We start from the raw sequence: 26,316 nt of genomic DNA, 5'->3' as shown, positions 1-26,316 counted from the left end.
GAGCTGGGAGTCTAGTGCTGATTCCAGGCCCAGGCCTGCCTCGGCTTAGATGCGTGGCAAGGATCATCCCTGCAGCTCTCTGAGCCTCTTCAGAGGGATCCCCTAATTCTCGTAAGGGAAGTGAGATTAATTCAGTACTTCTTAGCTTCAGAGGTGCATGGGAATCACGAGAGGGGCTTTATGAAGAATGCACGTTCTCACCCTGCCCCCCCCCCCCGTTATTCCCCCATTCTAACACAGCGGGGTAGGGGGGCAGGGTAAATCTCTGGAATGTGCATTTGTAACCAACATCTCGAATATCTCAGATTCAGGTAACCGAGGGGTTCTCATGAGCCATGGGGACCCATGTCAGTTACCTAGTGCTGTGTAAAAAATTACCCCCTAAATTTAGCAGTTTATTATCTCACTTCTTCTGTAGGTCAGGAATTCAGGAGCCGCTTAACTGCATGGTTTTGATTTGGGATCTCTTACGAAGTAACAGTCCAAATGTTGGCACAAGGTGCAACTGGGGTCTCGCTGGGCAAGATGGCTTGCTCTCATGGCTGGAGGCCTGGTGCGGGCTACTAGGAGGAGGCCTCTGGTCCTTGCTATGTGGACCTCTCCCTAAGGTGCTTTTATACCATGGCGGCCGGCTTCCTGCAATGTGATTGATCTCAGAGCAAGACAAGAAGGGGGCTGTGATCCCCCTTATAACCCAGTCTTAGAAGTCACCTGTCACTGCTTCAGTGTCCTCTGAAATGGTGCCAGTGGTGGCAGCTCTTGTTGTGGGGTTAGGATTGGGGTAGAAATTAGAGGGAGGAAAGACGATGTGTGTTGGGGGCTTTGGGGAACGTAACCTATAGGTGGAAAACCTGCAAAATCTGCCCCAGAACCAGGTTGCCAGCCCCAGGGTCCCGCCAAGTCCCAGGCTGGCTGCTGACTTGCTGTGTGACATCAGGTGAGGCACAGCCCTCTCTGAGCTCCGTCTTGACCTCAGGGAGTGAGGGGGCTGGACATGATGACCTCCAGGATCTCCTGGTTTTAACCCTAGGATCCATGTGGACTGTGGTAGGCGTCAATACTGGCGGGAACAGAGTCTGGAGCTCCTGCGGTGCGTGCACCGTCGGTGACCAGACCCCGGTGTCCCCCATCCCCTGACCCTCAGGGCTAAGACTTGAGGGAGAAGTACTTCAGAAGGGGCTGTTGGTGCCTCTGCCCCCACGCCCCCGTGTCCCCTCCCACAGGTAAAAACTCTGGTCCTTGGCCTTGATGGTTCAGGAACTCCAGGGATTTCTGAAATAATACAATTTGAATGGCTCTGCATTGCTCTGTGTGGTCTGTGTGATCAAACCCCTGTCACCCATTCAGTATCTTCTAGTACCACTCGTCACCCACGCCTTGTAACCTCCCAACACATTCACCTTCCTTCAGCTGGGTTCTATTATCTCTGGACCTTTGCTCAGGCTCTTCCCTCTTCTGGAACATTCTCTCCACTTCCCTTGCCCTGGCTCATTCCTACCACTTTTCAGGCTTGTCTCTCCTCCTGTGTGCCCCCACTGTGATGGGTCACACTGCAGCACAGGGCACACAGACGGCGTGTGCTGTAAGGTCCGGGCCGTGTCTGCAATGTCTGTCGTCCCGGCCCAGGCCCAGTTTCCGCGCCTGCACTTGGGAAAGTGGGGCTCCTCGTGAGTGAGTGGCGCTTGCTGACCGTGCTCATGGTGTTGGGCTGAGCTGTAGCTCTGGGGAAGGCAGCCCAAAGGGATACAGAGGGAAAAGGTACAGAGAAAAGACTAGAGCAAAACCATTGAGTGTCTAGGTACCTCCAGGCAACCCAGAGAAAGGCCAAAGCGCATTAAATTCCAGCCCTGCCACTTAACTAGTTTTGTGACCTTGGGCAGGTCACTCGGGTCACTTTTCTGACCTTCAGTTTCCCCAGCCATAAAACAAGAATGACAATGGAACCCAGTACCTCAATCAGAAGTTGCGATGCATATCAAATAAACGAATAAATACAAAACACTTGGCACACACCAAGTCCTCCGGGATGTCACTGTCACTCGTATTGTCCTCACTCAGGGGAGGCATAGACAGTGCTGCTGGGAGGTTGCTGGAGGGGGCTGACTGTCTGGGCTCAGTTCTACCAGCGGCGCCAAAGCTCAAGAAAAGCAGGCTTTGGAGGACCGTGTCCCCGCAGAGAGAACCAGGCCGACTCTCTCCAGCTGGCACTGCCAGGCCTGTGGTTGTGGGGCTGCTTTCCCAAGGGCCTCTATATCCTGGGGATTTTCCTCTGCTTCATATCATCCGAAGTCAACGGTGTCTTCCAACATCCCCCTTGGAACCAGGACTGCCCCTGCCTGCCCACAGCCTACTCAGCTGGCTAGGCCTTTTCTGTTGTGTCTTTCCGCCCTGGAGGCCCAGTATCCCTGGCCTGCCCCCACCCTGCCACCGTGCCCCACCCCCCCGCAGCCCCTTCTGTGGGCCAGGCCACAGGGAGAGGCTGCCGGAAAGCTCTGCCCAGCGTCCCACCGTCCCCTTTCCTGAGGGCAGCCTCCCCTGGCAGGGAGGAGCTGAGGCTGCAAGGGCTGAATGGGGCCTTTTATTCTGCGGCTCTCACAGGGAGGGTGTGAGCCACTGCCCACCACGCCCGCCACACCCACATCCACACGGTGGGGACAGTCTGGCCGCCCTGATGCTGGGCTCCGGGTTAACCACACTCTCTGGCCCCGCTCTGTCTGGGTCCTAGAGGGCAAGCCCATCCCCGCCACAGCCCATGTCTGGGCCAGCAGCCCCCAGCACGTGCAGAGTGAGCTGCGTTTATTAGTCCCGTTTTGTGTGTGTGTGTGTGTGTGTGTGTGTGTGTGTAAATGAGAGTCTAGAGCAAGAGGGTGTCAACACATTCACACTTACCCATTCAGTAAACGTCAGCTGAGGCCTCTGTGCACCAATCCTTGCGCTGGGCCCTGAGGATACAATAGTAAACAAGACATCATACAAAGAGGTGGGAGCATTACAAATCGCAGTGAGTTCTGTGAAGGAGGCAGTTGAGGGCTGGGAGAGAGGCAAAGAGGCCCCCCTCACTGGGAGTGGCCTGCCCCAGCCTCCCCCTGCCGTGATCTGAAGTATGGAAGGCGTTATCTCTGTGCCAAGGGCCCAGGGGACTATGTCCTGGGAGAGGGGACTGCATGCACACAGGCCCCGAGGTGGCGGGTCTGTGGGCCTCCCCAGCCACAGAAACGAGTTCTGATTTGATTTTGTTCTCAGCGCCCTGGGAAGTCAATGAAAGGTTCAAAGCAAAGGTTTCATCTTAAAAATGTTCTTTGGGCTACTGGGTAGAAAATGGACTGGGAGTCGTTGAGACCAAAGGTCACCGCACGATGCGTGGGCTGTTGGCCAAACATGGAGTGATGGGGCCTTGCCCTTCCCTGTGACAACAGCACTTGGTGTCAGACCCTCTCCTCCCCACCCAGCCGTGTGCCTCCAGACCACACAGGATAGGAGAAGGCTGATGCCCAGGCTGGTTAATGTACCCAGGACACGGCAGTTGAAAGGCCCTGGGCCTCTCAACTCAGCAACCCACCCTCTGATCTGTGCTGGCAGCTGAATGGTTAGATGGGGTTAGAATGGGATTCATGCGACTCTGTTTCTTGGCCTGGGTGCTGGTTACCTAGGTGGATTCTGTTTGTGAAATTCGTTGAACCATCCATATGCATGTGCACTTTTCTGTATGTATATTATACTTCAAAAAAAAGGACATTTTTAAAAAGGAAAAAAATTGTTCTGATATAGATGGCTGAATAAGGCTGCTCAAAGACTTCTGTTCTATTTGATTCCTTTTTTTTTTTTTTTAAGATTTTATTTATTTATTTGACAGAGAGATCACAAGTAGGCAGAGAAGCAGGCGGGCGGGGAGGGGGGGGGGGGGGGGGGGGGGGGGGAAGCAGGGGAAGCAGGCTCCGTGCGGAGCAGAGAGCCCAACCCTGAGCCAAAGGCAGAGGCTTAATCCACTGAGCCACCCAGGTGCCCCAGATTCCTTAAAGATGAATTAAAACCTCTGGTATGGCAAGGCTAGATGCTTTTTCTTCTTTTATTTTCCTAGCAGACACCCATAAATCCCACTTGGCCCCACTGAGGATGGGGGAATGAAAGACTGTGTTCCCTTAAGCCTGGCTCTGCCCTGGGGATGGGACCTTCCAGTCCAGAATCTGGAAGATCGTTTTCCTCCCCTGGATGTGATGGGTCTTACCGTAAGCACGCCCTGGCTGCAAGAGAAGGTTTCCAGCTGTGGCGAAACCCTGGTGGATTTTTGCGAGTCGGGATCCCTGAGTGTGCGGGAAAGTGGGTAGAGAGGTTCACCTGCGTGAGTCACCCTGGCGCCCCCAGGTGGGGGGGGATGGGGGGTGGAGTGAGTCATCATTGCCGCTGCTTCTCTGTGTTCTATTCTCTGCTCTTTGAATCGGGCTGACAAAAAAGCGTCCCAAAGGAGAGAAATGGGAGCTGCGTGGGAGACGGTGTTTTTAGGGCGCGAGGGTTTGAATCTGGAAAGGTGGCTGCAGGCTCAAGGGAGCTAGTGTTTGGCCTTGAGGGGGGAAGGCAGGTCATGGTGGGTGCTGGGGAATCACGGTGGTGCTCAGATCCCACCGGCCGGTGAGGAGGTGGGTGGGGCCAGGTTGTACCCCCACCCCCACGCTCCCACATCTCACTGACCCGGAATTGTCAGCTCCTAAGAGATCCCATTTGCTCAACATTTATTGTGGGCTGCCCTCTGTGTTCGGTGATTTTTACAGGGATTCATTGTCGCCTCACAATGATCCTTTGAGTTAGGCATTACGATGTGCAGTTTGCAATCTGAGGAAACGGAGGTTCAAGTAGGTTCTGACTTGTCCCACATCATACAACAGTAAATGGCAGGGCTAGATGTGCTAGTCGGGAACCTGTAGGTGACAAGGACTAGACCCTTCTCAATCTGGTTCAAGAAAAGTCGGGGAAATTTTTTGGCTCATGTAACTGAAAACTTAGGAGATAATGATCTCAGGCATGGCTGGATGCAGGTGACCAAATCATGTGTCTTTCTCTAGTTCTTAGCTTTGTTTTCTTCTCTGGCCACTTCCCTGGCCACTAGGACAAGCTTTCCCCAAATGGTAACAGTGATTTGCAAAGATACTTCCTAGCAACTTGGTTCTACCTTTTCTGAGTTACTTCTCTTTCTGGTGGTTCTGGCAAAAGTCCCAGGCCGATTCTCCTCCGACCAGCTTGGGTCACATGCCCATGGCTGGACCATACTGTTTGGTAATGCCAGGAGTTTGGGTGAGATGAGCCTCAGTGAAACCTGACAGACTGAGGAGGAAGGAGGGATTGTCCCCAAAAAGAAACTCAGGGCATTGCACTAGAGATGCTGAGGGGCAAACGCACAGAGGCCTGTCATTCTAGTCTCGGAGCCAGAGCTCGTGGCTGGAAGCTACGTATTCTTTTCCCTCCCCACAGGCAGTGCCTCTGTCTGTATCACTGTCTCAGTCCAGCCAGGCTGCTGTACCAAAAAAGCACAGACTGGGGGGCTGATAAACACAGGACATTATTTCCAACAGTTCTGGAAGCTGGAAGTCTGAGATCAGGATGCCAGCCTCGCCAGGTGAGGGTTGCAGATTTCTCACTGTTTCCTCACCGGATGGAGGCCTTAGGGAGCTTTGTGGGGTGTCTTTCATAACAACATTCATCCCGTTTGTGAGGCATCACACCTTGCCACCGCCCCAAGCCTCCACCCCAATACCAATACAGTGAGCATTAGGATTTCAGCATGAATTTTGAGGGGCTCAGACATTCAGACCATAGTGCACGCTATGAGCAAACATGCATGTCATTCTTTGCAGGGGCGGGGTGTTCCTCTAGTGAGGAACACCTTCACATCTTCTCTCCCCAAGTTGGTTTGGCAAAGAAGAGGCTCTCCTGGGTGCCGTATCAGCCAGCAGAGCCAGAGAGGAACCCCATCCCCCAACTTCCTTGCTCTCCGACCCACACAGCTTGCCTGTCCCCTGCTGGGTTCCAGCGACCCTTGACACGCTCTCTCCAGACAATCCTCTGACCTTCCTGAGGGCATCAGGCAACACCCGCATTCATGGCACCCAGCTCTGTGCCAGGGATTGCTGGGGACAAAGAGAGTAATAGAAAGTCATCGCTGTCCTCAAGGTGACTGCAGTGCAGGGATATAAGACTGTCACGTTCCCATAACCAGCTCTGCGGACGTCCCCATAACCCTTGTAGTGGGTTGAATAGTGGCTCCCCAGAAGATAGGTCCACATCCAAACCCCCAAATTTGTGAATGTGACCTCATGGAGAAAGGGTCTTCACAGATGTAATTCCGATAAGGATCTGGAGATGAGATCATCCTGAATTAAGGGCCGGCATGAACCCAAAGACAGGTGTCCTTAGGGAAGAAAGGCAGAGGGAGATTTGAGACTCAGACGGAGCGGGGAGGTCACATGAAGACAGAGGCAGAGACCAGAGTGATGCCGCTACAGCTGAGGAATACCCAGAGTCCCCGAAGCTGTAGGAGTTGAGGACAGATTGTCCCCTATTGCCTCCAGAGGGAGCGCAGTCTTGCCCACGCTTGCAGACTTCCGGCCTCAGAACTGGGGGAGAATGCATTCCTATTGTTTTAAACCAATGACCTTATGGTACTTTGTAGTAGCTGCCCTGGGAGACTAACGTATACCCCCTTCCCCTTTTGTCCTCAGATCCAGTTAAATGGGTAGGGGTGTCGCTCGTGGAGAACGAGGGCTCTGCGCCATGCGGTCTGGCGTCTCCAGGCCATGCTGTGGCCTCCCTTATTTCTTAGGCCAGTCCCCTGTGACGCTCCAGGCTCTCTGGGCTGCCCTGAAGGGAGAGAGTTGGGAACATCTATGCCCTGGGAGGCCGGGGTGGCCTGTACATCAGGGGGGCTGGGAAAGTAAGAGGGGGCCCTGAGATGGTGGCTCCCTAACAAATTCCCTGGGATAGCAGGAGATGGGGAGGGGGGGAGTCCTGGAGTCTGGGAAAGGAGGACAGGGCCGGCAATCAAGGAAGGCTTCCTGGAGGAGGTCTTGGGCTGGGGAAGGAGGCCCAGGGTGCTGCAAAGAAAACCAGACTCCTTTCTGTGGCTTAAATGACTGCTACTGGCTTCTTTTCTGTCTTTCAAATTCACTGTATGGTTGCCTCTGTCGGAGCACTCTTGCCCCAGAGCTTTGCATGACTGGCTCTCTCTCCTCATCAAAGTCTCCACCAAACTTCCCTGGCCACTAGCTGAATTCCGCCCCTCCCCTCCCCCTCCCCACCTCTCCCCACACCCCCCACATCCCCCACATGCCCCTTCTTGTTACCCTGTTTTATTCTTTCTTAGAAGTAGGGGGAGACACATAGGTATAACCAAACTACTTACTAGATAGGAAAATTGCACACTGTATCCCTTCCATGCATACGCCCCACCACCACCCCGGCCCTGCCTGTTCAAATGTAAACTCCTTGAGAGCAGGGTCCCCATCTGTCATGTTCTCTGTGGTGTTTTTAGCCCCTGGAGCATCAGGACAGTGACAGATGGATGGCATTCCAGATGGCAGAGAAAGCACGGAAGAGGGGGTATATATGTGTGTATGTGCACATGCACACTGTGAACGTGAAGCTAAGAGGCTGCCAAGAATAGATCCACTCAAACAGACCAAAAGAGGCCCAGAGGCGAGTCCTTTTCGACTAGCCAGTGCCCTGGCTAATGAAACAGTTCGTTTTCCAGAAGCAAATGTCCACCTCTAAGACCCATCGGGTATCACTGAGATGCATCATTATGTGCCTGGTATCCTGGGCAGGAGGAGGAAATACCCCTGCCCCCCCAAGCATGGGGACCTTCCTGAGTCAAGGCCCCATCTATGTGTCCTGGCCCAGAGTGGACACTCCTGGTGAGAAGGTCAGGCCACACTGGGGACTGAGGCAGAGCTTGACCTCTGACTGGCAGTTCCCTCTGATTTCCAGCTGATACATGACCCACGAGGCAGGGCAGGAAGGACAGGGAGGTATGCTGTTTCGGGGAGCTCTTTCTTTCCAGAGTCTACAAGACACTGTGTCCCCTCTCCTTCCTACTTTGTGGTCCGTTTACCGGCCTGCTTGTATCAGATAGGCAGAGCCCTCGGGGGACTGTTGGTACGTGGTACGCCATGTGTATACCACCATCCACAGTTACTGCTCATACAGGCCTCCGTCAGGCCCCAAGGCAGCTGTTCCCCAGACCACGGCATAGCCCGCAGCACGGAGGACATGTTACTAATGCTCACATCACACAGACTAAAATCCTAAATCCTCACCATGGCTCTCAAGGCCTTATTTGATTGGACCCCAAAGAATTCTAGATTCATTGCCTTCTCCCTCCCCCTTACTATGTGAGCTTCAAAATCCCAGGCTGAAGTCTCAGCTCAGGCACTTAGTAGCTGTGTGATTTTGGACAGGTCCTCTCTGAGCTGACATCTCCTGTGCAAAGCAGAGATAATAAAAGTACTTGTGGGGCCCCTGGGTGGCTCAGGCGGTTAAGCAGCTGCCTTCAGCTTAGGTCATGATCCTGGCGTCCTGGGATCAAGCCCCACATCAGGCTCTCTGCTCAGCGGGGAGCCTGCTTCTCCCTCTCCCTCTGCCTGCTGCTCCCCCTGCTTGTGCTCTCTCTCACTCTCTATCAAATAAATAAAATCTTTTTTTTTTTAAGCACTTGCTTCAAAGCCATGAGAATTAAGCAAGCAAATCCAGTAGAAAGCTCTTCGCATGTGCCAGACACATAGTAAGCCTTTGGCTACTATTTCTGCTTGTTTTCCTCTTCCTCTGCCCCTCTCAGTGCCCCCCAGCCCACTGCATACATCTTAGGACCCCTGGAGGGAGGAGCCTCAGAGCCCCAGGCCTTCCGTCTCCAGATGAGAATGCAGAGGCCACAGTGGAGGAGGACCCCACTTCAGGGTCACACAGCCAGCCGGTGGCCCAGGCAGGACTTGAACCCAGGCCTCCTGCTGAGGCGCCTGCTCCTTCTGCTTGTCCCCCCTTCTCAGCCCAGCCCAGAGCGGCAGCAAGAGGGACCTACACCTATGTGCTTGGACCCTGTCAGGCTTGACAGCTTTTCTTCTCCACTTTCAAGAATGAGTTATGTCCTGAGGTCTGGTTCGTGGCCCGTGTGTAATCTTCCTTATGATGCTTTATCATATTTCTGGGGCAGTGCCTGCGTGGCTTTGAAGACTCTGGCAGGCGCTGTGAGCGGGCTGAATTACATTTACAAGAGGCCTTTAATGCCCTGTGGTCTCGGCTTCCTTAATGGGGATTTTCCTCCTCCTCCTCTTTTTTCTCTCTCCCTTTTAATACAGTCCCCGGTGTGGCTTCCCGAGTGCGGTTTGGATTCCTAACAGAGAACTCAAGACCGTAGAATCCCTTCCAGATCTTCCCTCCCTCTTTCCCCTTCCCACCCTCTGCAGCCTGGGCCAAAGCCCCAAGAAAAGAAAACGTTGCTCCTGTCAGGATTTCAGTGGAAAGGAGAGAAGCCCTATTGGAATTCCAAAAAAAACTAAAATCAGCCGGGCAATGGCTTGTACAGAAATTCTCCTCCGACGTTGCACCTGAGCGGCAGACCCCCGAGCCTCGTGCAGGGCATGGAAGGTGTCCGGCCCAGAGGCAGGATGGTGTCCCTTGCAGGGGGTGGGCGCGAGGGGCAAGTTGGGGGTGCCTTACCAGTGTGGACAGGGTGCCCGCACCCCTGTCTCCTCACTTCTCCCACCCCCATCCCTTCCTTCCTTCTCCCAGCCATCTCTGCACCTTAAGGAGGCTCCTTCATTGTCCCTTAACGATGAGTTTTCTGCTGGCTCTGGCTGCGGCGGGATCAGGTCTTACGTGATCTAAGTATGCATCTTGGGGACCTCAAGCTCCGAGAGTGGATCAGCCACCATAGGGGTGGTGGGGCGGGAGGCAGTCCCCATCTCCCATCTCCCATCTGCCTCCTTTCCTTTTTGTCCTTCACCAGCATGAGGAAGGGCACGAGTGCTATTTTTGGAGAATGGATAAGTCATGTTTCATCTCCTTCCGGGAGGCACGCAGGGCAGAGCCAGGTCTGTGGGCCTGGGTCCCTGCTGCAGTCTCTCCTTTCAATTTCCTCCGTTGCTCCGACGCATCCTTCCGGGTCCTGTGAGATGCCGCGTGGCCAGGGGCATCTCCGGGCCAGGGGGTCCTCCAGCTCCCGAGGAGAGAGGCTCAGGCAGAGGACTCAGAAAGTCCGCCCAGGGCTGCTCATCCTCTGGTCAGGCCCGAGAGCGAGAGCCGGTCTCCCGCGCTGCGCGATTGTTTCACGAGCCGTCCCCAGGGCTGTGCGCGGACACTCCCGCGGCGTGCAGGCGGCAAGGCGACAGGCAACCAAAAAAGGGTAGGAGACAAGGAGTCCAGGAGTACCAAATCTGTGACATCTTCCCCCAAGGAAAAGAGGCCGGTCTCCAGTGTCTTGATAAGTCTTGTTTTATCTCCTTTCAAAAGGAACGCACGTGGCAGAGCTGATTTATCTTGATGACATTGTCCAGTCTACAGAGTGTCGGGCCTCTGACGGGCCTGTCTGCCGGGCTTCAGAGAGGAAGGGAGGAAAGAGAGCTTGAGGGACAGTGCAGGAGAGGAAGATGAATGCAGCAGCAGGCACTTGGGGTGGGGGGTTGGCGGGTGGTGAGGGGCGCCTGCTGTATACAAGGCCTTGTGCTGAGTGGAGTGTGGTGCCAAGGGGAGGAAGGAGTTGGTCATACCCGATGTAGGGAGACAAGAGATGCCAGTGGGAAACAAGTCACCCACAACAGGCCAGACTAGCTGCTCTGCTGTCTGACAGGAGCAGGGCTGGTGACCGGGAGCTCAGGCAGTGACAACTGTTTTCAGTGCCCCCCACCCCTGGTCCCCTACCCTTCACCTCTGTCTCCCAAAGCTGCTCATGGGAATGGCCGGGGATTTTCTTCCAGCCTCGCAAACATACTTGGCTGAAGGAGCCGGAGATGTGATGGTCTCATTTGGTCACAGGCTGGGAGCTGGAGGTAAATGCTCCTCGCCCTCAGTCGGGAAATCTTGGAGGTACGGTCCATTTTATCCCCAGGGTTCCCCAGAGGACCTGAGCTGTTGGCTCCCCATGGGGATTAACTGGCTTCCCTTCCCTCCCTTTCCACTGCCCCGTGGTGTCTTCCAGGACCGTTCCCAAATAAACCACCAAAGTTCCTCGTCTCTGGGTCAGCTTCTGGGAAACAGCCTAAACCAAGACAATGTTTAGTACCTCCCTAGGGCCTCCATAGAAGAAGCTCCCATGAACTGATCTTCAAGCCACATTTCTGTTCACATTGCCATGGCCATTCTTTTCCTTAGAACTCTTTTTTTTTTTTTTTAAGATTTTATTTATTTATTTGAGAGAGAGACAGTGAGAGAGAGCATGAGAGGTGAGAAGGTCAGAGGGAGAAGCAGACTCCCCATGGAGCTGGGACCCTGATGCGGGACTCAATCCCGGGATTCCAGGACCGTGACCTGAGCCGAAGGCAGTTGCTTAACCAACTGAGCCACCCAGGCGCCCTCTTCCTTAGAACTCCTTTAATGCAAGTGATAACAATCCATCTCCAACTAATTTCAGCAAAAAATAATTTTCTTGTTTTATGCATGTGGCAAGTAACAGGTAGACCTTGGGTTCAGAACAACTATGTCCAGCTGCTCAAACGATGTCAAAGGAACCTGCCCTTTGCCATCTCTTTACTCTGTGTTTCAACCATTCAGGAAGCATTCATTGAGCACCTACTTTGTTCTGGGCACTGCTCCTTTCTCTCTGGGGGTTTCCTTCTCAGGCAATGATAAAGATGGCCACGAGAAGCTCCAGACTTTCATCCTGCCAGCTCAGCAACTGTGGGAGAGAAAGAGCTCCAGCAGAAGTCTCATGGCTGACCCTCCTTGGCACAGATCAGGTCCCCTGCCCATCTCTGAGCCAATCACTGTGACTCTGGTTGGCTGGGTCACATGCCTACCCTTGCTGCCAGGGAGTGTGGTCAGCCCCTTTGAACCACAAGGACTGGGAATGGAGGAGGGAGGCTCTCCAGAGGGAAATCAGGCAGACAGGGACAATGGATGCCTATTACAGTTTTAGGGCGAGCACTTCACCATTTGTCGAGCTATGTGGGTTCTAAGATGTATCAGACGGACCCCGATGGATGGAGATTTTTCAAACATCTGTAACACACAGCAGAATGGGGCACATGCCTTAGGAATGGACAAAGTGTGTAGAAAAGAGGGAGATTACTCCCAGCGTGGCCAATCAAGGAAGGCCTTCTAAAAAGGGGGCATTGACCTAGACATTGATGGCAGTGAGGCACAGAAATGTTAGCTGTTAGGACTTGAGAGTCAGACCAAAGAGTTCAAATTCTAAATTGAACCAGCCGAAAAGAACCATGCATTGATCTCGTTGTTAAAATTGAATTGGGGTAGCTCAGAAGAGCCTGCTGGGGAGATTGCAGGGGCTGGCATTTCCTGGAAGCCTGACCCACACCTGCAGAGGGGTGTGCCTGCCCATCTGCACGGCGTGGCCTGAACTGCTAGAGGCTGTGTGTGCAGAGAGGCTGGGGAAAAGTCAGGCTGGGGCAGCCGCACGCCTTGGCATTGGCCCGCGCCCGCCCTGGAAATAGCCTCCCACCTAAACTAAGAATAGGAATTCCTGCCTGGCTGGCAGGAATGAATGCCGATTTCTCAAGGAGGGAAGGGCCTGAGAACAAAACCCAGCGTGTGGGTTGGGCCGTTCTTTGTATTTCTTTGTGAGGTCACTTGGGAGCCGCACCCACGCCAGGCCATCGATCCTGCCCTGAGACCCAGACAAGGTGATCTGGCCAAGATGGCAGCCTCGGAGGCCACTCCTGGGCCCCAGAGGTCCTGGGCTCTCAGCCTCGGGCGCCTCCTGCCCCCTGGGAGAGGTGACTGCCCATCTCTTGTGTTCTTGATGCTGGGCAGGGGCGGTGGCACTCGGTGGCCAGCTAAAAGGCTAAGAAGCCGAGGGAGAGAGGAGTGAGAGGGTGGGAGGCTGGGGTCCCATGGCAGCTTTCCCCAGAGTCACCCAGCTCACAGCCCTCTCTGTTCCAGGCAAAATCCTCTTCCGGAGAAGCCACATCCGGGACGTAGCTGTGAAGAGGCTGAAGCCCATCGACGAATACTGCCGGGTAAGCGTGCGCCTGCAGGTGGGGGAGGGGCCGGCCAGCCAGCCACAGAGTCTGTTTGTCTGTCTGTCCGTGGAGGAGCACCATCTGTCCCAAACCTTCTGCTGTGGTCTAGCAGGTGCCTCCTGACGCCTGGCATTTCCCGGCCAGGGAGGTGGGTCTGAGTGTCCCTCAGGGAGGGGTCACTTGTGACTGGGCCACTCTCTGGGGCACAAGGGCCTTGGGATCACGCTAAGACTTGACTTTTTTCAGGACCCGCCTGCGTTTACAGAACGTTATTTTAAATCACTTCCACGGGCTTGGGAGCTCGGTTAAGGGGTCTCCTGCTGAAGGGAGATGTTCTGTATGTGACATTTTGCTGGACACAGGGGAGCTGTTGCTTTGAATTCCTTTTGGGACCAGAGTTGTTGGAATCAATTCTGAGTTCAATAGCATCTGAGAGTTCTGAACTGCCTATTTGTTTATTCACAGAAGTCCTGATGGTTACGGATGTTTATGTGCACATTTTTACCCGTGCCAGTGGTCACGCTCACACACACACTCACACAAACACACACACAGGTGTGTGTGCATAGGTGTGTAAAAACAGCCAATGCCAACGAAGAGATGGGACAATTTCAGCGATGTCATGAAGAAGACCCCGTTTGTCTTTCTGGACAAGAGCCTAGACTAGCCTGGCCTTCGACTAGAGCCCAGGACCCCTGCAGGGAAAATGCCAGGCGCCCACTTCATTGGCCTTGACCCGTGGCCTCTGGATGGCGAGGCTGCCTGGGTTCAGAATCCTCACTAGCTCTGTGAACTTGGGCAAGCCACTGAACTTCCCAGAGCCTCAGTTTCCACATCTGTGTGACAGGGAGACTAGTAGCTCCACAGAAGGTAGTTATGGGGAGGAAAGCAAGTGACACAGGCCAGCAATGCAAGCATGGGAGGAGGCAGTCAGCTGACCCCAGCTTTGGATTATTATTACTACAAGGCATAAACAATTTACTGTTCCCACTGGCTTTCGTGGAGATAGATTTCTTAGTTAAATGAAACCTGCGAGCTGGAATCGAATCCCACTGCCTCCCCACGGGCTCTGTGACTCTGGGCAAGCGAGTCTACCTCTCTGAGCCCCAGGTTCCTTCATCTGTGAAACAGGGTAAAGACAGCTCCCTTGCAGGGCTCCTGAAGGGGGCTGTACGGGAGAATGTGTATCATAGTGTTGGTCGCTTCTCAAATGCTGTGTCCCTGCACAAAGCTGTAGCTGTAGGGTCTGTTCATTCGCTAATACTTTATGATTCAGAAACACTATGCTGGGAATAAAAGTGTTTAAGAAAGAAGCAAGTTGCTCAATGTCCTAACTGGTGTTCCCCAGCCGATAGGCAGACGAGCACTCCCATGGAGTCTCCATTAACCCGAGTTTCAGTTTCATGACTGAGTCGATTCATACTTAGTCACATTTTCTGCCCTAACTGAGAAAGAATTCCCAGTGATGAATTCCCTTATGTGAGAGGCTCCTCTTCTTCAGATCAATATTCATTTTTCTCTTTAAAGGGCATTTGCCATTTCCAGTTCAGTTGATGGCTGCTGCCTGAGCTTTTATTTCTCCTTATATCTTTCCCAAGAAGTTAAATAAATGGGCACAGCCCAGGGAGGAGGGGGCGAAGGGTGGGGGAGGCCTCTCCCAGCTGGGGATTTATGGCTCACATCAGCCTGGGAGGCTCCTGGAGCCGGAGGCATCTGCAGTCTTGGGTCCTGGGCCATCCGGAGGAGGAAACCGATAACATCTTATCTCTGGGGATCAGGCTTTGAACAGGACTCCTGAGTCAGGATGAGCTTCTTTGCTGCTGCTGCTGGCCGGGGGCGCCATTTAAGTGGGGTCTGCAAGAGGCAGGGCCTCCTAACCTGATTAGCACAGACAGGAGCTTCTCAGAGCCAAGTCGGGTTCGGCAAACAGCTAGCCGTCTCACAGGCTGTAATTTACTCTGAGAATGGCAGGGGGGCAGGTCAGTGCAGAAGTGACCTTTAATTCTGCCGAACTAGAAAGCTGGAATCTGTGGTCTCGTTGTCGGAGACCTTGGGATGACCTTGGAATGGTCATTAGGGATAAGCCAGAAATAGTCCTTAGCCACCCCCACCCCAGCATTGCATGTCGCAGCTCTGCCTCCCAATGGTCCAGTCTATGGCCATTTAGGATCCAAGTTGCGCTCAATATCACTGACCCCTCCGTGAATCCCATGGTCAGTGCCATGTACACTCTGGCCAGCCCTTCCCTTATCCATGTCTGTCCTGGGACACACTGCTGGAGTTTTTATTTCAAATACCCTGCATATGCAGCCATGCTTGGCTGGCCAGCATCTTCCTTGGGCTCCTAGACAGCGTGGACTCCCGGGCTGGGATTTGCTGGGGATTCAAGGGCACCCAAGACTGTGAAGCTGGCTCTGCACCTCGAGCAGCCAGCTCCCCTGCCAGGACTCAGACGTGGAAAGTCTGACCATGCGGTAGACCTCCCCAGACTTCAGGCTCCCTGCCCTCGCGAGCCAGCCAGTCCCTCTGCCCAAAGGTGGTTTCACAGCCCAAATCTCAGTGTTAATTTTAAACATATATGGAGCAGATTGGATGAGTGTCACGGAAAATTGACCGAGCACCAGCCCGGTGATTGTTTTATGTGGCACTTGAGGGCTGGGTGTCTATCAAGAGGGGTTCCAAAGGCATTTCTTTAACTCCATAAATTAATTTAATGGGCAACACGGTTATGCGGTTAATATTTAATGATTCTGTGGCCTCAAAAAGTCGAAGACTTTCATCTCACTAACAAGCGTGAGCTATACTTTAGGAGCTGGGACTAACAGTTGAGTAAGTGATTCCTTTTGCGTGTGAAATACATGTTTGCCGTGTTTGTCTGTGGGATAAAATAAATATCCTGGGGCAGGGGGTGGGTGGGGGGCAGTGAGAGGCAGTGTTTGAGAGTGATCAACTCACCCTTTGCCATGGTAATGACGTTTACACAAGTCTCCATTTCCTGATGGGTGCAACTAGAATTTTTTTTTGCCCAAAAAGCTAAGATTGCTTCTATTATTCTGCTGTCCAAGAGAGACTTGCTTTCAGGATCAATGGCTTTCTTTGTGGGACAGATGAGGGGTTGGTTGTAGTCAGACTGGGGGAGGGGGGGTCAGCCCTGAAGGGGTAAGGATCTCTCCCCACCCCACCCCTGACTCTCTGCACCTCCCAGACTCATTCAAATTTATCCCCACTTGCCAGGTTCGAAAACTGAGACTATCTGGGGGTGGTGGTTCTTAGTCCCGGGCATCTCCCTCCCACCATGCATGGCCCGTCATTGGGTCTCACCTTAATAAAGAGAAAGATTCATGTCCCAACCAAAACACACTCCTTGAAGAAGCACCAGAAGCTTCCTGTTATACTCCGTCCTAGATACAGGGAGACTGACTTCTTGTGGCCTCATTCTAAGAGTGTTGCTGATAGGGAGACTGAAGCAGAGAGCAAAGACTGATGCATTCATGCCTCCCAAAGTGGCTGGTACTCTGGGGAAACCAAGTGATAGAATGTCTCCATCTCTGTTAGTCCATATACCAAGGAAAAGGATTTCTAGCCTGAAATAAAACTGATTGTGTCCCTTTTCTCCTTGAAGACCCTCAGAGGAGCCCCATTGCCCATAAGAACCCACGAGGGGCTTGGCCGGGCCCTCTGTGGGCTCGTCCGAAGTGCTGCTCAGGCCTCAGCATCTGCCTGTCCTCCGCACCCTGCAGTCCAGTCCATCAAAAGTGCCGCCGTTCCCAACTAGCCAGAGTCCCAAGCTGCCACCCTTTGCCCCTGCTAGTGCTCTTCCTAGGGATTCAGCTCCCACGGTGCCCCTTCTAGAAGCCCCCTGAGTTCCCCAGGGAAAGCTGAGCACCCCTGCTGTGAAAACTGTGCATGCCTCTAGATAGGACACCAATCCTCTGTAGGAGGACAGTTTCTGTGTGTCCACCTTTTCCAGACCTGGAGCTCCTTGAGGACCACACCTTTTATCTTTGTGTCCTCAGTAACAAGCAGGAATCCTGGCCCCATGTAGGTGTCCAGGCAATGTCTGCCAACAAGATGCAAAGATCACACACAAGCAGAGGACACCTCCCAGGAGGGTGACATGTCCCGGAAGCCCCGATGTACTAGGAGCCCTTGTGACATGAATTCACGTGCTGCTGTGAATGAGATACTGTTTCCATTTCAAAAGGATTTGCAGCCTGGTCCTTCAAAAAGAGAACTCCTGTGTTTGAGATACTGATTTACAGAAGTTCCATGAGCCCAGCTTCCTAGGTAGGGATCCAGGAGAAAGAGTCCAGGCAGGCCAGAGGCAGCCCAGGGGTGGGGCTGGGGCAGGGAGTGGGTGGCCAGCTTGGTGGGACTCCATTCCCCTGTGCCATGCCCCCTGCCCCCATCCCCTGCCCTTGGTCACTCAGCTTTTGCCCAGATTTCCATTGATTAGAAATCAAAATGATGTTCCTAAAAAGAGGACAATGTTTGATCCCATGGAAAGAGCAGGACGCCCATGGTTGTTTGGCCAGATGTAAAACTTTTCTGTCCTTGGACAGACGTACCCAGAGTGGTGGGCTTCGTGGAGGTGGTGGGGGGGTTCCCTTCGAAGAAGGTCTGAGGACAGCCACCCTCTGTCTTATCTGAATTTGTGTCTTATCTGAAGGATGACACAGTGCAAATGGTGGCCCGTGTCGCTGGCTCTCAGAAAACTGTGTGGGGCAGGCCAGGATCTAGAGACCTCAGGGCAGTTTAGGACTGGGGAAGGGGGCACAGGAAGGACTGCCTGATGGCAAACCTTGCTGGCTCTTTAGCACTTCCTCACCAGTCTCCCCCAGCCCTAGGCACCCTCTGCCCTCAGCTACCTCCCTTGCCTTATTTGTCCAGATCTGCTCTTAGCCAGCTCACAATCGCCCTGGGCCACAGAATGGCAAGGTCAGAAGGGGACTGAAGTCAGCTCAGCTTACATAGGGTGGGGGCCTGCATACCCTTAGCAGCCCCATGGGGCAGTGGCCCCCTCCCTAGATGCTGAGGGCTCGGAGGTCATGCTCATTCCAGCTCTTCCCACCTAGCCTGAATCAAAAGGCTCAGTCGGATTGAATGATGGGTCAGACAGTGAGTTCACTCCTAATGGTGCTGTTTGCAGTTCTGGAGCCTTGGACTGTTAGAGCTGGAAGAAGTTTCAGAATGTCTGTGGCCTGGATATGTCCCAGCTCTGTTCCGTGGGCTGTTAATAGAAATTGTTGGAAGACCTGCTCCATAATCAGAGACCTGTGGGTAGTGCGGGAGGCAGTATAGATCAGTAGATCAGACAGAGCACAGGCTCTGGACTCAGATGGCCCAACTGAAAATCTTGCTTACTAGCTGTGTGGCCTTGAAAAGTTACTTAACTTCTCTGTGCTTTATTTGCTTCTGTAGAAGTGGAATTAGTCATACCCTTTGAGATGGGTATATAATGTTAATGTGATGATTAAATGAGCCAATCCCCCAGCATGTCATGATTATTAATAAGTGCTGACCTAAACAAAGCTCCATAGGTTTCTTCCCTGCAGGACTTCTCAGAGCCTTTAGTGTACTAATGAACATGGTGCTCTCTAAGACCAAGGTGGGGATCTATAAGGCATCACTTCACATGTGCCCACAGAATTCCTTTTACCTCCTCAAACACGTGTTCCCTGAGATAGTGTGAGATTCCAGAGTTTGTCTACTCTATCCTAGAAGAAATGACAGGTGTGAGGTGGGCTCGTGTAGCAAGTGTATAAGGGCCAGACTGGAACTAGAATTGAGATCTCCTGACTCCTCTCCCAGTGTTCTTTCTCATTTGCATCACTGCACTCACCCAAAGAATAATGACAGCAAAGACAATAGCACAACAACTAAAACACCCAGAGTGTTTATTCAGTGCCAGGCACTGTGCTAGGCTCTTCCTTGTGAGATGTCACAATCTCACTTAGCCTCTTAACAAATAGGTGCCATATCAAACCCACTGTACTGAGCTCAGAGAGGGCAAGCAGCACATTCAGCATCACACAGCCCGTGAACAGTAGAGCCAGGACTCAAACCTGTGTCTGGCTGGCCCTGAGGCCCTGAGGCCCAGACTTAACCACCCAACGGCAGAGATCTTGGATGTCCAATGGCAGACTTTTAGGTCTGGAGGTGTCCTTGGAAATACCCATGTATGGCCCTCTCAGAATGGCTGGATTGGGGAGGGGGGTTCCCCAGCTCTGACAGTCATCATCGGCCCAGGCCCTGGGGACGGACTGCTGAGCTTCAAGGTCTCCTGCCAAATGATTCTGGCCAGCGCTGGGCTTGGCAGTGGCGCTGATGGGAGCTGCCCCGAGCGGAGAGCCTCTCGTCAGCCTGAAATTAGGATGAGCCCTCCATGCGGCTCCCTTCGGGGCTCTCCGTTAAGTAAAGATGCCACCGTGGTTCGACCAAAAGGCCTCTTTGTCTGAGGCCCTCATGGCCCACACGTCCTCTGCCCCCAGAATGCCGGTCTCTGTCGGCATGAAGAGCCCCTGTGTTCGCTGCTGGGGCTGCGCGAGTCCTTGGCCGGCCGGGGCCTGCGCAGCGGGTGGGTGGCAGCGTGCTGGGCGGGGAGGGCGCGAGCACTCCAGGCCGGCTGGAGACCTGCCCTGGCTCCCTTCCCTCGCCCTTTCAGGGAGGTCACCCTGGCAGCGAGTCTGCATGCAGCCTGGGTCCCTGGTCATGGTTGCCCTCCTGCATCCTTCCCTGCCCTGCCCTGCCCAGCCCTTCGGTTCTGCCAGGGGCCCTTGCTGCACACAGGCCTCATCTCCGCTCTGTCCCCCTCTGTTGTCTCTCTCTCTCTTTCTGTAGATCTGTCTCTCCATCTGTCTCTCTCTCTCTTTGTCCCCCCCCCCCCCCCCCCCTCTTCCTCCTTCTTTCTCCTTCCTTGGTCTTTCTTTTCCCCTTCCCTCTCCCTTTCCTGGGGGAGAAAACAGCACCGGCCATGTAGGTTAGGTGACAACATGGATGCTTTGGGGGTGGGGGGGGGGGTCTGTACCCATTCTCCCTTCTGAGCCCAGGGTTTCATTCCTCCCATGAGCACAATAGCCCCAGTGTCTCCGTCATAAACAAAGGCAAGGGTGTCTGCCTCCAGGACAAAATGTCTACCTCCAGCGACAACGTCATCAGACGTGCTCGTGCAAGGGCAGAGGCTGCATCTGACTCACCCCTGTGACCCCCCAGCAGGGCCCCATGTCAGACACACACACTGAAAAGCCCTCACTGTTTGTCAGATGATTGGGGTCAAGGGGCCCAGGATGGTGCCTGGAACACAGTTGCCCATTAAATGTTCATTTCCCTTCTTTTCTGTTTCCTGGCCTTCGTGGGATTGGATGTGTTAGGGACCCTCGGAAAGCCAGGGGCTCTAGAAAGAACAGCTGTGCATTGCATGATGTTGTCTTACCCGCTGCAGTTGGGCCTTATCTTGCCCAGGTGCAGGTATGACATCAAAAGGGACCATCATGGTGGGATGCCTGGCGCTCAGTGCCACACCTGCACGGTTACCTGACCAGCTCAGAGAAGAATTGAGCAGTTGCTTCCCTGTTCCTTAACACTAGACCTCTCTCCTTGCAACCAAAGACCACATGGGCATTTTTTTCTTTTTTGCCCCATTATCATGTCCCACTACTATTAGGTATCGGGCTTTGGCACAACAAAACCCTTCTTCATTCATTCGTTTGAGCAAATACTCGTTGCCTGCCCGCTCTGTGCCAGGCACTCTTCCAGGATCTAGGGACACGCAGGCAACAGAACTGACTCCCAACTGCATGGAGCTTACCTTCGAGCAAGTTCTTTACCACCCTTGACACAGCCTGCGGGCAGGCCACGTGTCCTCCCTGAGCCTTCACCTCCTTACCAGTAACATAAGGATGAGATCTGCCCTCAAGAGGACCGTTAGGAGGTTCCCAGTGACTCCGGACATGGAGGCCCCCGCACGCTTGGTACAGGGGAGATGCCAGATTGGGTCATGACCCCTGAAGCAGCCCCGGTGAAGGGGGCCCAGCGAGGCACAGGCACATTGACAGGCTTCTGTTCGGCTCACCCCTGACCTGGAGCCTCCTCATGGGCAGTCCTTTGCAAGTCCCACAGGCCCAAGTTTTCCTCTCCCTTCTGGCTCTAGCCCAGAGTTCCCTTGGCCCTGGCCCTCAGCCCTGCTTTGGCAGTGGCCTCTCCTGTCTGCACTAAAGAATCATTCCAAGATCTTCTCTGCACATGAAGTGCAGCGGCCAGGAGCAGGGCTTCACCTGGTCTCACGCTGCCCCTGCCTCCATGTTGGGCATGTCAGGGGTCCCAGGTGCCCCAGGCTATGAGGTATGGAGTATGCCCTGGTCTGGTGCACAGCAGGAGCTCTGACCATGCCTGGCAGTCACCCACTACTTTCCAGCAGCAGACTCTCAGGCCTCTCTGGGTGACAAACTCACGGCTGGCCCATGATCCTACCGGGACAGTTACCCCCACACGGTGCCCATCTTCTCCTGTAATTGTGCAGTCCGTATTTAGAGACAGTGACTATCTGGCATGTCTAGAATGTGGCTAGTGGGAGATGAGGCTGGTAGAATAAGACCTTGGGTTGTTGGGCTAAGGATCTTGGACTTCCTCTGTGGCCAGGAGAGAATTCTTTCAGGATTCACACAGAGTGACTAACTCCTGAGGGCCCTAAGACTTGAGGGCTATAAGGATCAACGGGCATTGTTTTTTGCTTTGCTGACTGGTTGTTTAGTTGGCGAACTGGCTGGTTGAATGGTTGGTTGGTTGAATTTTTGGCTGGATGGTTGATAGATTCATTGGGGTTGACCAGTGAGTTATTTTTATTACTTGACTAGTTGGTTAGTAGATTAATTGGCAGGTTGGCTAATGGGTGGGACGGATGGAGAGCTGTTTCATTAGGTAGCTGATTGGTTGATTTGTTGATGGGTTGTCTGGTTGGGGTGGCCGGGGTGGGGGGGTGGCTGGCCAGTTGGCTCTGTCACCCACGGCACCATCCTTGAGCCTCTGCCATCACTGGCAGCCCAAGGGGACCCTGCTTGGGGTTTTCATCACACCTAATGCCCTTTCTTCCTGTTTTTCCACAGGCACTTGTTCGGCTGCCTCCCCACATTTCACAGTGTGATGAAGTCTTTCGGTTCTTTGAGGCCCGACCAGAGGATGTCAATCCCCCAAAAGAGTAAGTGGTAGTTCAGGCCTCTTCTTTGTGCCTTGAGGTGTGGACGAAAGTGGAGGGCAGCCTGGAGAGGCTCAGGATGTGGGGACACAAGGAAAGGAAGAGATGGGCCAAAGGTATACGGACCATTGTTCTCCAGACTCTTACTGCCTTGACCCCAGGGCTGGCAAGGGAGGGTGTCTGTGCATTTGGGGGCAGGTTTCCCTGCACACTCTTTCTAGCTCCCAGGTTATTGTAAGGAGCAGATGAGGTGAAAGAAAGTCTAACGGTCCCTCTGCTTAGATGTCCAGGGTTGACCGTCATTAGTAGCTGTGTTTACGGAGGAGGAAACTGAGGCTTAGTGAGGTTAGGTGATTGTCCGAAGTCGCATAGCTGGTTGGGTGTGTGACAGGCAGGAGGCTCTAACCCAAATCTTTGATTCCTAGTAGTCCGGTGCTGGCTGGTATTTCCACGTTTGGGAAGAAATGGGGAACCAAGCAGGTGTCTCTTCTCTCTGGAATAAGAATGTTCTGGGTCTGGTGGTCACGAAGATCCACCGGGTCCTGCTGGTTTCTCACCCATACGACCAGGCTCTGCTGTGAGGGCTGCCCTCTCTTGCTCAGAACAGTTCCCTCACCAGACTGGGTTCTCAGTGGAGACAGAACTCTGGTTTCCACCAGGGGCTGATGCACAGAAGAGGGCAGACAGGGAAGGGTATTGGCTGGGGAGAAGGTTGGGGTGCAAGAGATCACATCCCTCAACATCTCTTTCCCCCTAAAATCTCAAAGTACAAGGATGGGTGGCTGAGAGGCAGATGGGGTAGGGACTGCAGGGGGAAGGGAAAGAATTGTTCGAAGGAATGTCCTGGGGCAGGTGGGAAGAGGCCAGAGGCCATCTGGGGATGGGGAGGAAAAGCCTGAAGACAAGGGTGTGTGTTGCGTGGCTCTGAGGGCACCATTCCCGGCACTGAGTGTGTGGTCTGCACATCCGTACATGGCAGTCCAGCTGGGAAGGACCCTTCTCTTTCCACTTGTACTAGAGGACTCAGAGCCTAAAATAGCCTGGGCCCTCGGGGGAGAAAAACCTACCAGCCCAGAGGCTTGCCGTCTCTCTGAGGGCTGCCATGGGCTTAAGAAACGAGCAAATACTACAGACCATCAGAAACTCATCAGTGACGGGTTCACAAGGTAGACTCGTAGAAAGCCACAGAGACTAGGAGGAGTTCACGCCCCAACTCTACTGCTTACTGGCCACACAGCCTCGGGGCGGGTCACTCCGTGGCTTCCCTGAGCTTCATCTCCCTCCTCTGCCACAAAGGGACCGGGATGAGTCCCTGCTCTGGCTCCCTCCAGCAATTATCGGTGAAACTCAGAGGACATGTGGGCTGGGCCAGAGCTTCGTCAACAACAAAACTAGACAGAAAAGCGTGCTCTCGCCAGAGGGAGAAGCATGTCCCTCGCTGCACCTGCTGTGTCAGCTCATGAGAGGGGGACTTGTGTATTCTTATCCCCACATTACAGATGTGGAAACAGGCTCACAGCAGCAGCCTGAACTTGAACCCAGATTTTTCAGGTTCATAGAGAGGCCCATACTCTTTCCACAGCTCCCGCCTGCCCTCCTGGTTTGGGAGGAGTCAGGGGCACGGTGGTCCTGAGCCTCTCTGTGTCCCTCTCTGTCCTCCCCTCTCGGTGCTCCTGCCTTAGCCATCCTCACTCTCCCGGGGCAGAGGAAGGCTCCAGAGACCCCAGCAGTGACCCGGGTCCTTCTGGCTGTGATGGTCTCTCACAGCCTCCCCTTCCTTTTCCACTTCCTTCCATGGGGAGAAAAGAGGTGTCCCTCCCCAGGCGATTGTCATTGAAGTCCCATGTGATCACTTGACCCCCAGAGGGGAAAGGGGTACTGCCGTCAGGTGAAGCAGCCAGTGCATCGCCACGAAGTCACTGACCCTGCCCTTGATCCGTGCCCCTCTGCCCCGTTCTCTGCCCATCAGCTGCGTAAATTGGTCCTGTTTCACCTGCCCACCTGTGCACTCATGGCAATAGGTTAGCCTTCTGCTCCCGTCCAGAAGGCCCTCAGGAATGAGCCAACCAGGCGTAGGGAGACAGTGGTGTATTGGTGAGGCAGTGGGCATGGCTTTGCCCAGCCGGGCTCTGGGATCAAGGTCTGACACTCTGGGCTGTGTCTCTGGTCGTTGGCTCAACTTCTCTGTGTTTCTGTTTTCCCATCCCTAACACATGATAACATGGGACTCGTGGAGTGGTCCAGAGGGCTGACAGGTAACAAGTGCATGAAGACAACCTGGTCAGGGCTACTGGCCGGTAGGTAGTACTCCACAGTCTTGTTCATGGACACTTGTAGAACAGAAAGGAATGTGACCCAGTGCACACTCTCCGCTGCAGGGGAAAGCATTTGCCCCCAAGTCACCATGTCAGGGGGCTTATTGGCCTCTTTCTTAAGGGGCTACCAGCCACCTGGGCTGGCTCACAGCTGGTCTGGCAAGAGATGGCCTGAGACCAGGAAGCCCTCCATCATGAGACAGACCTCAGGCTCCAGAACTAGGGTCAGCTGTGGACAGACAGTTCTGACGGGCTTCTCTTCCCTGGGCCTGCTCGGCCTCCAGGAGCTGCCAAGAGGGACGCATGTTCCAGACCACAGTGTGCCTGACGTTAGAGCCCAGACCCGTCGGTGACCCAGGCCTGACAGGCTGACGATTCATCAGCCCAGAGCCTGCACCCCCGCTCCTCAGAGCCGCTTCAGTACACCTCCCCCTCCATCCTGAAACATAAACACAGGCTCAAGTAACAGTGTATTTTGACTCAGGGGCGACTGTAGAGCGGCTTATCAAATTATCAAAGCCTGTGGATTTAATTGGAATTTTGCAGATAACCCCCTGGCTCTTTCAAGTGTGAGGCGCAGGGGCCCTGCGGGTGTTCACAGGGCCTGGGGCGGGGGCCTGGGTCCCATTTCTGTCTTGCTGGGAAGGCAAGGCTGTGGCAGCCCAGCCTTGATGGGGGAGGCGGACCAGGCCGGAGCTCCCCGGCTTGGATCCCAGGCCGCTGGCTGGCTTCTGTGGGGGAGAGCCCAGCCCTTTTCTGAACTGCTAGCCTCGCTCTCAACCCCGGCCCCACACAGAAAGGATGTCCCTTGAGGACGGACCCTTCAGGTGAGCCTGACCCAGCACAGCCGTGGTGGCGCCCCGTCGTCACGCGGCCCCCCGGGAAGGCAGCTCCTGTTCTCCTGCCTCCCACCACAAGCACACGTGTGGGCTGCTGCTGGGCCGGCGCCAGCCCCGGCATCCGTGCTTCCTTCCCTCCACCCTGCCATCCACGCAGCACACCCGGGGGGGCGGGGGGGTACTCCCTTCAGAGCATTTCCGGACTCTGACCGCCTCTCACCGTCTCCCCGGCTGCTCCCCTGAGCCACCCTCTCTCCCGTCCTCCTCTGGATTCTGGCCTCCTGACTGGCCTCCCGGCCTCTCCCCGCGCTCTCTAGGGTCCATCTTCAACATTTCGGAAGGAAGGGTCATTTAGAGAGATCCGTCAGATCGTGTCGCTCCTCTCCTCAAAGTCCTCCGTGCCCCCCATGTCCCTCAGAGCAGGGCCCCCTTGGCCTGGCCCTCCCTGCCCTCGGACGCCACCCTCTGCCGCTCCCCCGTCGGACTCCTCCTGCGGGCTGCTGCCTGCACCTGCCAGCAGTGTTCCTGCCCTGGGGCCTTTGCACTGGTTCTTGCCCTCACTCCTCTCTGAGTGAGCCCCTTGGCCTGTTCCCACACCTCCTTCCAGTCTTTCCTCACGGAGCTGCTCGGCAGGGCAGGCCCCGGCCTTCTGCTAAAATCCACCCAGTGCTTGCCCTCCCCTTCCTGGTTTCGTCCTTCCTCATGGAGAATGAGTCACCACTCCCCCGTGGCCCATTCACTCATGGCGCTGACTCTCCGTCCCTCTCCCTGGGACGTCGGTTCTGGGGGAACAGTAG

The 26,316-nt window shown here is 54.3% G+C and overlaps 1 protein-coding gene across 1 annotated transcript in view; it reads left to right on the top strand.

The window, feature by feature from the left end:
- SH3PXD2A (SH3 and PX domains 2A) overlaps nucleotides 1-26,316 on the top strand; it is a 231,666-nt gene that overhangs the window by 100,567 nt on the left and 104,783 nt on the right. The window contains 2 exon segments of the mRNA XM_059398493.1: nucleotides 13,096-13,172; nucleotides 22,277-22,368. Coding sequence (XP_059254476.1) covers nucleotides 13,096-13,172; nucleotides 22,277-22,368 — 169 coding nt within the window.

The sequence above is a fragment of the Mustela nigripes genome, chromosome 4 (assembly GCF_022355385.1).
Source record: "Mustela nigripes isolate SB6536 chromosome 4, MUSNIG.SB6536, whole genome shotgun sequence".
Lineage (NCBI taxonomy): Eukaryota > Metazoa > Chordata > Mammalia > Carnivora > Mustelidae > Mustela > Mustela nigripes.
The sequence above is the reverse complement of the archived record's forward strand: the minus strand, read 5'-3'. Positions and strand labels throughout refer to the sequence as shown.